Source organism: Canis aureus, chromosome 12, assembly GCF_053574225.1.
Source record: "Canis aureus isolate CA01 chromosome 12, VMU_Caureus_v.1.0, whole genome shotgun sequence".
NCBI lineage: Eukaryota > Metazoa > Chordata > Mammalia > Carnivora > Canidae > Canis > Canis aureus.
In genome coordinates this window covers 2,370,336-2,381,906 of record NC_135622.1, presented here as the reverse complement: position 1 = coordinate 2,381,906, position 11,571 = coordinate 2,370,336, and the positions used below count along the sequence as shown (strand labels likewise).

At 37.6% G+C, this 11,571-nt stretch overlaps 1 protein-coding gene across 5 annotated transcripts in view; it reads right to left on the bottom strand.

Moving 5' to 3' along the window:
- Positions 1-11,571, bottom strand: part of MAGI3 (membrane associated guanylate kinase, WW and PDZ domain containing 3) — a 235,804-nt gene that overhangs the window by 223,281 nt on the left and 952 nt on the right. Inside the window, exon 1 of one of the 5 annotated variants that reach the window (XM_077916188.1) lies at positions 10,947-10,998. The exons of the other annotated variants lie outside the window; for them this stretch is intronic. Coding sequence (XP_077772314.1) covers positions 10,947-10,983 — 37 coding nt within the window. The 5' untranslated portion in view covers positions 10,984-10,998. Of the gene's footprint in view, positions 1-10,946; positions 10,999-11,571 lie in introns of those variants that run through there. 5 annotated transcript variants of the gene reach the window in all.

The following is an 11,571-nucleotide window of genomic DNA, read 5'->3' as shown; positions in this document are numbered from 1 at the left end:
GAGGCCCACCTGTGATACTTAATGGCAAAGCAATGCAGATTTCGTAAAGAGACAGAATATGTTTAACAGGCTACTTCTTTTTTCACCAATTTCACTACAGTTTCCCACAGAAAATCTTACGCCAGAAACCAAAACAAGAACAACCAGAATTCCAGTCCACACTCAGCCAGCTTTGTGCTAGGGACTCTGAGCAGAGTCACCTGCCATTGCTAAGCCTCAATTTATTTATTTGCAGACTCAGGGTCTTAGTTGGATTGCCATGGTTCCTTCCAGTTGAATGACTGACTTCAAGCCGAAACAGAAAACATAACAGCATGAACACTTAAAGAATAAGAGGTGCCTAAACTCCACAACCTGCTTTAATGGCCTCTTTGATGGGACCACCTTACTGCACAGTACTTGAAACCCGAAAGAAAAGAGATCTACTTGAATATGATCTACTTCTACCTAGCTTGGCTAAATTTTATTTTATTTGTTTAAAGATTTTATTTATTCATGAGAGACACAGAGAGAGAGAGAGAGAGAGGGGCAGAGTCACAGGCAGAGGGAGAAGCAGGCTCCATGCAGGGAGCCTGATGTGGGACTCGATCCCGGGTCTCCAGGATCACACCCTGGACTGAAGGCGGTGCTAAACCACTGAGCCACCCGGGCTGCCCCGCTAAATTTTATTTAAAAGCAAAGTATACTTTGAATAGTCTCATACTTATTTATTTTATTTTAAAGATTTTTACTTATTTCTTTGAGATAGAGAGAGCCATCAAGAGAGAGAGAGTACAAGTAGGAGGAGCAGTGGGGGGGCGGGGGGAGAAGGGGGGAGAAGCAGACTCCCGCTGAGTGGGGAGTCCCATGCAGGGACTCGACCCCGGGACCCTGGGATCACGACCTAAGCCGAAGGCAGGCGCTTAACCAACTGAGCCACCCGGTGCCCAGGTCTGCATACTTATAAAACATTCCTAGTTCCCAAATTTATTCATTGTTCCATTCTTCAGAACATTTTTTAGGCCACCAGCCTCAAGATAAGTGTACGAACAAACACCTTCCTGATGAGTGAATTATAGAGTGAGTGGACAGGAAACATGAGAACCAGATATTATTTGCAGTATCAAGTATACAATTTTCACAAGTCTGTTTATCCTAAGAGTATCCGGGCTTTTACAGAGAACTGCTAAAATTATGATCTTACAAAAGGTAGCAAGAATTAATGCTAACTTTCTGGTTGATTGGTAATTCTTGGGAATAACTACTTCATTGTGCAGTTTAGCTATACAGATTAAACTGCAAGACCACAAACTTGTTTAGAAACAGAACAAAGGGGGATCCCTGGGTGGTGCAGCGGTTTGGCGCCTGCCTTTGGCCCAGGGTGGGATCCTAGAGACCCAGGATCGAGTCCCACGTCAGGCTCCCAGTGCATGGAGCCTGCTTCTCCCTCTGCCTATGTCTCTGCCTCTCTCTCTCTCTATCATAAATAAATAAAGAAAATTGCTTTAAAAAAAAAAAAGAAAGAAAGAAACAGAACCAAGCAATGCAGCTTTTATTTTAAGTAGCTGCCCAATGTTTCACTGCCTTTAACACCCACTCAAACAATTCAGAATTGTGGGGTTTTTGTTTTTTTTTTTTTTTTCCTTTTAACAGAGGAAAAGGAAGTAAGGCAGATTTTTCAGACACAATGAAATAATATTCTATTTGGAAAGTGAAGAAGGAAGACTTGAAACTGCTTTAGTTCACAGTACTCGTTGAGTCTGAGACCTTTGCTGTGTTCATCTTTCTGGACCTTAGTTTTCTCATGGATAAAAGGGAGAGGATAATGTCTGACTCATGGAGAATCACAAATATAAAATTTTTTACAGGAATACATGTGTGCCAAAATACACATCCTTATGAAACAAATGAGACAGGTGTATAATGTATGGACATACGATTATTACTCAGGAAATGGCAGCTAGCATTTTAATGATAAGTCCCCAAGTCAGAATATTCCTATTAGATTCAAAGCAAGGCCGCTGACTTAAGAGTCACAAACCAAGGGAAGGTTGATGTATCATTTCATCCACCAGCATTTCACTATGAGATGGCTCTAGTTAGCAATTCTAACTCTATTAAAAGGAAATTAAATTTTTAAGTAGTACGGACATTCTAACTGTAAACACTGAAACAAGTGAAAAGTATCCTTAGCTAAAATTAATAATATTTTAACAAAATGTTCTTCTGCCCAAAGCTATAGAAGTAGGTTAGATATAGTTCTGTGAGCAGAGATAAGGAAATTGTATTATTTTAACAGATTTCATGACTTCATTAATCAATATATAGAATTGATACTGGAGAACCCTAGCAATAGGCTTCTGCAATAGAAGCAGTGATTTTCCAAATACAACCTAAAGACATCCAAGACAGACATACACTAATCTCAAAATACAAAGTCACACTATGATTTTTGATGAATCATACCCAATACCATGAATGTTGGTTTTGATATACAATAGCGTATTTACCAATAATTTAATAATATTTAATATTCACTAAAGATACAAACTACCAGACAACACTGAGCCAAATTGCAAAACTCCTACCATGCACATGATACATAAACTGAAGGTTGATATTCAAATCACTTTCCCGATACCAGAGTTGAATATACTCATATGGTAATCAAGAATATAAAAATAGTATGAAAAGATATTCAGGTACCCACCCCTTTTTTTTGACCTCCCACCTCTACTCCAAATACCTAGCCCTGGTAGAGGCAGAAAAAAACAAAGGGGGTCAGATTTTAGCCTACTGTGTCTGCCAAGTGACTTTTTTAGGTGATTAAACAAAAACCACATTACACACTTATGCAGTGTTTCAAAGAGTCAATGAAGTAGTTTCTTAATGTTTGACTTCTATGAGATCATAGTTAAAAGGTATTATTATAGAATGCGTAGCAATAATACAATAAAAATGTAGCCTCAAGTTATATTTAAAAAGGCTATTGTCTTAAAAGCAAAACATCCTGGGGGCACCTGGGTGGCTCAGTTGAATCACCAGACTCTCGATCTTAGATCTGGTCTTGATCTCAGGGTCCTGAGCTCTACACCCCATCATGCAGCCTATTTAAAGAAATAAAAGGTAGGTAGGTAAGTAAGTAAGTAAGTAGGTAAATAAATAAATAAATAAATAGCCAAAAATCCTGGAAAGCAATTATTTTAGAATTTCATCTTCAAAATGGTACAATGAGGTTTAAAAAATTGCATTAACTAGGTTAATAATAATTTTCTCAATGCCAAAGATAATTAACTGATTGATCCTCCAAAGTATCAGATCTACCTAAGAACAAGCAGCACTGATTAACAGAATCTTAATGTTAAAAAAAATTTGAAAAAGTACTTTTTAGCTGTACACATTAAAAAACTGAGATGTTGACATCTTTTTTTTAAGATTTTTTTTTTTTTTAAATCTAGGGGAGAGAAAGCACAGGCTCATACACGTCGGGGGGCAGAGGAGGGACAGAGGGAGAAGGAGACAGAGTCTCAAGCAGATTCCCTGCTGAGTAAAGAGTCTGATGTAGAACTAGATCTCATGACCTTGAGATCAAGACCTGAGCGGATATCAAGAGTCGGATGCTTAACCAACTGAGCTACCCAGGCAGCCCAAGATGTTGATATCTTAAAGAAAAAAATTTAGATCAAAGCAGCTTTTAGGTTAAAAACTTCAAAAATTATAATATTTAAGTAAACTGAGTAAAATCAGTGCCTTTGGTCTATAATCAATACCTGGTTTTTAAAAAAATGACAGCTTTATAACAACTGTGTACTCCTGTTGGCTTCAAAGTAGGAGAGATTAATGTTTTAAAAAGAGGCCATTTCCTGTAGTGTTATCTCCCCAGCATCCCATCTTTTAAGGAACTACTCATCCCTTGTCTCCTGAGGTTCTAAGACAGTGCAGACACTGCACTTTCTACACCTAACCGCAAGAGTAGACATGCCACACAGGCCTGGCCAATCACGGTACCTCATTGCCTTCTCTCTACAACTGGTCCAAAAGATGGGCACAAAGTCCCTGAGTGAAATTCGTTATTGGACTCCAGGACAAAGATGAGAAGCTTTAAGGACTCTGTATGACTTGGGGGCTCAGGGCCACCTTTCTTGCTACACTGAGGACTGAGCTGAAGAAAAAGCCAACGCAGAGGAAAAGAGCCAAGTGAAAGTCCCAATGACCATCACTTGATTGCATGAATTTAGCTGTTACAGCCCTAGGTATGGGTTTTCATGTATGTAAGCCAATACATTCCTCAGCCTAGATTAACCTCAGTAGTTCCTGTCACTTGCTACAGAACTCTTACAAACACAGAAACTGACATGTGAATTAGGGTTTCTTTTTTCCCTTCCTGATGAGATCTGACCTACATATCAATAGATACCTGTTGCAAAATGGATAACCACATCCAAAGAGTAAAAGATCTCTAGGGCTGCTCCATTTAAAGGGGATTTTTTAAGTCATTTTATTAGAGGGGAAAAAAGACAACTTCATTCTATTTGATGAAGATCAGAAATAAATTATTTATTAATAAATACTTCCCTTTACCCTCCCTTTCAGAGTATTTTCATTCCATAAAACTACTTCTGTGAAATGTCATCATGTGTAGTAAAACTCCATTTCTCTGGGGGGGGTGGGGAGAATGCAGGGAGGGCTAGGTGGCTCAGTCAGTTAAGCGTCCAAGTCGACTGATTTCAGCTCAGGTCATGATCCCCAGGGTTGTAAGATCAAGCTCAGAGCTCAGCATTGGGCTCAGCAAGAAGTCAGCTTAAGATTCTCTCCCTTTCCACCTGCCCCTCCCCCTGTTTGCACTCTCTCTCTCTCTCTCTCAAATAAATTCTTTAAAAAAGAAAAAAATATTTTTCAGAGTCACATGTACTTCCCAATCAGAACAACAATGAGAAACAGGGTATTCATTCACAAACTTCCTGAAAGCAAGAAAAACAATTATGTGTTTAAAATTATCTAAAAAAAAATAAAATAAAATAACAAAGAGCCTAAGATGCTAGAAAGTTTTAATTAAGTAGATCAGCTACTGTTCATAATACATACCCAAGACAAGGACATCCTCCAAATAAAATAGATGCTAATTTTAATAAATCTGAAGCAAATTTTCCTTCCAATCTGCATTCCATAATATTTTTTATAAACTCCAAATACATTATAGCAAACAGTTTAACCCTCTTTATTTCTTACTGAGTCTCTAAAACAGTATCTCCAGCACAAGTATTACTAAAACAAGGTACCTTACAATTTGAGCACAGTCTGTCCTTTCTCAGCTATTTAAATATGTCACAAGTCAAATGACAGTCCTCAAAATGTAGTCCATGATCCCCTGGCCATGATGGGGTGACTGAAATTGGGGGAGAGATGCAGAACTGCTCCTGGGAACCACTGCCGTGTAGCTGCATGGGGACACAGTGCAAAGGTTGGCGGTGGGGGGAGGAGGGGATTGGATGGAGGTATAATGGTGCAACCCTTTTCTCTGGAAGTCAGTCAACAGTGACTATAACAAAGGAAAAGGGGAAGTTAAGGTGGAAATTTATTTCCAGTTCTCTTTTATTCACCTCAAATGCAAATTGCATTTTCCTATAAAATTGGCTAGGCTTCCAAGGCAACACAAGAAAGCCTATTATCATAAAGCACAGTACTACTAGTAACATTTCAGCTACATTATGGGTTAAATAAAAATACTCATTACATTATGAGTTGAGGAAGGCTGAAGGTAGAAATAGCATTAAGCACTTCGCCAGCACTATTTCTAGAAGAAAAAAAAAAAATTTCAAGTTCCAATTAAAAAAAAACTTATGAGACAATTCATATTAGAACTGCTTACATATTTAAACAATTAATATGATTCTCCATTTTCTAATTATTCTATAATGTGAATTTTGTGCATTTATAAAAAAATAAGGTTTTACACACGTTCACTATTGAGACTGACTATACCGTAGACCTATCTATATCGAATATTCTTGCCTCATCTTTTTCTCCTCCTCTGCTTCTTACATACTACTGAGAGGATACTAGTTTCACTAAACCAAAACCTAGCTATCTTTCAAAGCCAAGCTACGTTCAAAATTCTTCACAATTCTCTCCCCAGGTAAAGGCATGAGGCAAGGACCCTAACAAGACACACAAAGGGATGAAAGCTCTCACTCTCTCTCGCCTCATGTACACATTTACCTTCTACAAATTCACTCTGCACACCCAGATGAGGATAATTTTTAAAATTAAGAGATAGGTTTTTTATTAAAACAAAAACAAAAACCTAACTCTTCCCTGCAAGCAAACTGTTTCATCTGGTGTTCAACTGAAACATGGCAACTGGTTCCAAGGTGGGCAGAAAAGAGGTATATAGTACTTGTTCTACAAATGGTACAAACCAGTGTATAAAATACATTTTGAGTATAAACACAGACACAATGTATTTTGAGGGCAATTTAACTAAGGGCTTGTCAAAGGATAATTGTGTTTATATTTGGTTACCCTCTTTTTGTAATGACTTGAGAACCCAAATCCTCTGTGAGATGTGACCCCACGTCACTTTTTAGAACAGGGTGCTTGGCAACCAATTAATCAGTCCAGCTCCCACCAAAATTCATACTCAGACTTACCTAAAGAGTTTTACACTAAAGTACCAGGAGAAGAGTAAAAAAGGTAAAACCCTTACTACAGGGATTCTTTACCAATGAAACCTTAAGCTCCCATTAAAGTGTGACTTCTGGAAGTCAGAGATCGTTTCTCATTCATTTATTTATCTCATGTTTTTATATCACCGGCGCTAGCTGACATGGGTACACCACCAAATGGCTGTTAAAGGAAGGAATGTGTGCCAGTAATCAAACTTTTGTTTTCTCTTTATAAAGTAAAATAAGCACTTTTTTTGGGGGGGGGCGGGGGGGAACATTCTGAGTAATATCCGTTCAAGGAGAAGAGCAACTCTTCCCCACAAACAAGTCTCTCATAAGACTAGCCCCTGAGATATAGAAAATGTTACCCTTAAGAGCAGTTTTAAATAAGGGACATTCATTCTCTCTGCCAAGGTGCAGTACTGCAAGGAAATTATTTCTCAAAAATTCAGAAGAGAAACAAAACGATTAATTAGTTAAAAGGGTCACAGTTTTAGTCTCCAATACCAAAACACTTATCCTTTGTCAAACCCTAAACAACAAAAATCTGACCTAGGAATTGGCAGAGTTTGAAATTGGTACCTAATACTGTAGTGGATCATAAAACTGAAATTCTCCTATAGCATACTCTCCAAACTCCTAAATGCTCACAAAATTTATACAGCACTTGGAGGTTACATAGTAAAGAAACTATTCATCTGAGAAGATTATGCACTGACTTCACAAGTCAGATACTGGAGCAAAGGTAGATTTGTTTTACCATCAATTTACACAAATTAGAGACCAGGAAACACACACACACACACACACTGAAATCTGTCTCTTATAATAAGAGGTTTTATCAAGTACATCCCAGAATCTCAGAGGAGAAACAATTTCTATTCCCCAGGAACACAGTTATGTTCCATGAAAATCAGTCTTAGTATTAAACTGAATAAAATAAAAATGGTCTGAAAACTGAAAAGAGCCAAATATTAAGTGTTTCTTCTGCCTCTATGGCATAAGTTCATCATTCACATGAATTGGATGGAATAGGGTCCAGAAGCTGAAGTTACTGGAGTTATTTTGAGGCCAATTTTAGATGCGAAAAAAAATTGCTACCAAATTTTGAGAGGACAGGAAAGTTTCCAACTTCAGGTTTATCAAAATTTAATGCTGTTTCTCTAACAAAGAGGCTGCCTCACCCAATCTTTAGTTTCTATTGTTAAAAAACAAAGTTTTTTGATTTGGAAACCAACCAGGCTAGCTAGTTTCTCCCACCCTTCCCGTCTTTAAATATGACAACCAGGGGATCCCTGGGTGGCTCAGTGGTTTAGTGCCTGCCTTCGGCCCAGGGCGTGATCCTGGAGTCCCCGGATCAAGTCCCTCATTGGGCTCCCTGCATGGAGCCTGCTTCTCCCTCTGCCTGTGTCTCTGCCTCTCTCTCCCCCTGTGTCTCTCATGAATAAATAAATAAAATCTTTAAAAAAAAAAAAAACAAATATGACAACCACCTAAACAAAACTCACAAGTCCCAAATTACCCAATAAACCCCAAAAGAAAAAAAAAATCCCAAAGTTAAAAGAAAGAGGTAAAGTTATTCATCATTGGCATAACACAGACACCCTTACTTAAAAGCTTCTAGTAATGTTTCTTCACCAATGGGGAATGGATTTCTAGGAATGTGCTGTTTTTAACAAAATTCCCCTATAAGACAGATGTCTCAAAGAGTCAAAGGCAAACTCTGACCTAAAATTAACTGGCATTTCCACAAGATCTATTTCAAATTAGTTTTTGCTTAAATGATAACATTGTTTCTCATGATTTTCATCTCTAGACACAGTAGCCGATTTAAGGTAGTCGAAAGCAGTGCGTGCATAAAAACAGTAGACAATGGTTCCATGTAATCTATCTATATTTAAATCTCTGTAGTAAAATCCACATCATAAGCAAGCACTGAAATATGTGTTTAAAAGTATATGAAGTGGGCAGCCCAGGTGGCTCAGCGGTTTAGCACCCCCTTCAGCCCAGGGCCTGATCCTGGAGACCGGTGATCTAGTCCCACATCAGGCTCCTACTGGAGCCTGCTTCTCCCTCTGCCTGTGTCTCTGCCTCTCTCTCTCCCTCTCTGTGTCTCGAATGAATAAATAAATAAATAGAAATCATAAATAAATAAATAAATAAATAAATAAATAAATAAAGTATATGAAGAGGTGAACATTCATAGTCTAGAGAATTTTAGAACAAAATTAACTACTCCTATCATTAATCAGAAAAGAAACTGCTTAAAAATATGCTCTGAAAAAAAAAATCAAAGAAACCAATTCTGGTTACAGGACTAGATCATGAAACAATTTCATCAGAGGTCCAAAGTTCAACTTCCTTTACTACTGTGAAACTACAAAGTTCAAATTCAATGGAAAACTTTTCTCTTTGCAGAAAAAAAAAAAAAGAAGAAGAAGAAGAAAGAAGAAAGAAGGAGGAGAAGAAGAAGAAGAAAAAAGAAAAAAGACAGAATTGTAATTAAGAAACAGTTGACCAGCTAGGCCAAGAAATAGGTGGAACTAAATAAAGACTGTCCTAGAAGCAGGAATGCACTGATTGCTACATACTATGTGAACACTAAGCAAGAATAAGATTCCAATAAGAAATCCCCTAATTCTCTCAAGAAAAGCCTAGGATTAGGAACCGTATTTTAAAGAGTTAATTTTGTTGTAATCTTTAATGGAATCTGCAAGGAGAAGAAAATACTAAAAGCCCCAAATCAAAGATTAAAGACAATCACTGCCAGAAAGAACTTAAGTCATCCAGGTGTTGATGCTGGCTTTGGCTGAGTTCCCCTTAGCTCATACAAGACAAAAAGGAGAAAGCTAGGAAGGTTCCACACTCATCCTTTTGCCAGGGACTTTGTCAGAAAACAACGAATGTGAGATAATTCCCCACGCATATTACATCTCAGAGAAATGCTAAATTTACTCTTGCACTGTACTAGTTTCTAAATGACATGTTATAGATACAGTTTAACCAAGAGTTACTAAATCAAGACAAGAGACAGTGTTAAAGTACACTTTACAACTCCATATTAAAATGGAAAATCCATTTCTCTCACAAAGTTTAGATAAAATGAAAAAAAAATGTGTAAAGCACATTCCTTTTTAAATTTCCTTGCTTTGTATTTTCATACTTTTCAAATTTAATCCTAACAGTACAGAATCCTTGTCTCCTCTGGAGATGGTGTATATATGCCCCCAAAGTTCTAGGAATAACCTCCTCTAGTTCCTTAATATTTGAAGTCTTGTGCTTCATTGCAAAAACCTTGCTATTTTATAACAAATGTTGTTTAAGCAGAACCATTTAAGAAAGCCAATTCACTTCACGCTTAACATGAGGCTATTTCGAAACTAAGAACACTATTCTTTGAGAAATCAACCTTTTAAAATTACAATTTACTTAGAAACAAGAATATAATCTCAGATGACACACAGTGGTTTCCTTTAGAAATTACCGAAGCGGAGCATATCTTTAAAGAAATAAGTTTTATTATTAATGATCAGAAAATATGCTACACTCATTAATATAAATCATTCCCTTTTTTTGGCTAAACATTTAAAGTACGAAAGTACTTATGGTTGTCAGGAGGGCAAAATGTTATTACCATAAAAATGTCAACTACATTCTGGGGCATGTGATGTTTATTCGACCCAGCTAATTGATATTACTGAATACACTCTAAACTTTGAATTATTTTCTCAAATTTGATATAAACCTTGAGAAAATATATAACATGCCATCAGACTAATATATTAAAGATCTCCCCAGTCTTCTAAAAGAATCACAATGACTTGAGTATATATTGACTTCCTCAATCTATTAAATCTTAAACTATTTTTGAAAGTAAGTTACATTCTCATTCATGCCCCTAACTAATCAAAACAAAACACAATGATGTAGATGTTCTCGTTATTCCCTGACTCGTGGGATTTGAACTAAATGGCACCTACACTAGTAAACGGTGTATTATATAGTATTTTGCATATTACAGACAGTGCCTGACTGACTAAATGACAGCCCTCAAAACCTTTCTTCCACCTTTCATATATGGCTCCAAAAGTTTGAGCCCAGAATTCCTTAATTTGCAAAACTATACCAAAAAAAAAAAAAAAAAAAGATGTTTAAAGTCTGCCAAAGTCTTTTTAAATTAACAATAAAGCAGAAAACCTTATGTAAACTGTAAGCTTAAAATGAGTATGATGAAATAGACCACATGAAGAAAATCTTAAGATCGCAGGGACATGTGTGTGTGCATACACCCACAATACTCACACATATGTATACTGCACCACAAACCATCAGTTCCCATTAAGCCCAAGGACTATGAAAGAGAGATCTCCAAAGTGAGCTGCTGAGGAAAAAAAAACAGGGTGAGGGAGAGAACATGTTAAATTTTTCTCCCGAATTTTCTAGCATTTTGCAGTGAAGGGGTGGACTGACCGCTCTAGCCCGAGTCACAATTAAACAGCCCATTCTATTCCGATGCACTATGTAATCCAGTAGACAGAGCACACTCTGCAGAACTGATTTCTAATAACGTTAGGATCAATCACAACGTTACAAGCATCTCAGAAAACAGAACCACATTCTAACCAATGCCGGGCCGACCAAGAGCGCTGTGGGTAACACACACACACACACACACACACACACACACGTAAGGGCCACGGCACGCCATGGGATCTCGCTGCACGCAGTCTGATCAATGCTCTGAAAGCTAAACCTGACGTGCTTTGCAGACTTGACTTGCATAAAAGACACCAGGGCAGCGGGGGTCTATTTTACCCACCGCTTCTACAAAATCTGTGTCAAATCAAAGATCTGGAAGAGACTGTACTCGGAAGAGGCACCTCGGTCTAGGTCTCCTTCCGAAGCCCGGACCATTCAACAGCTCCCC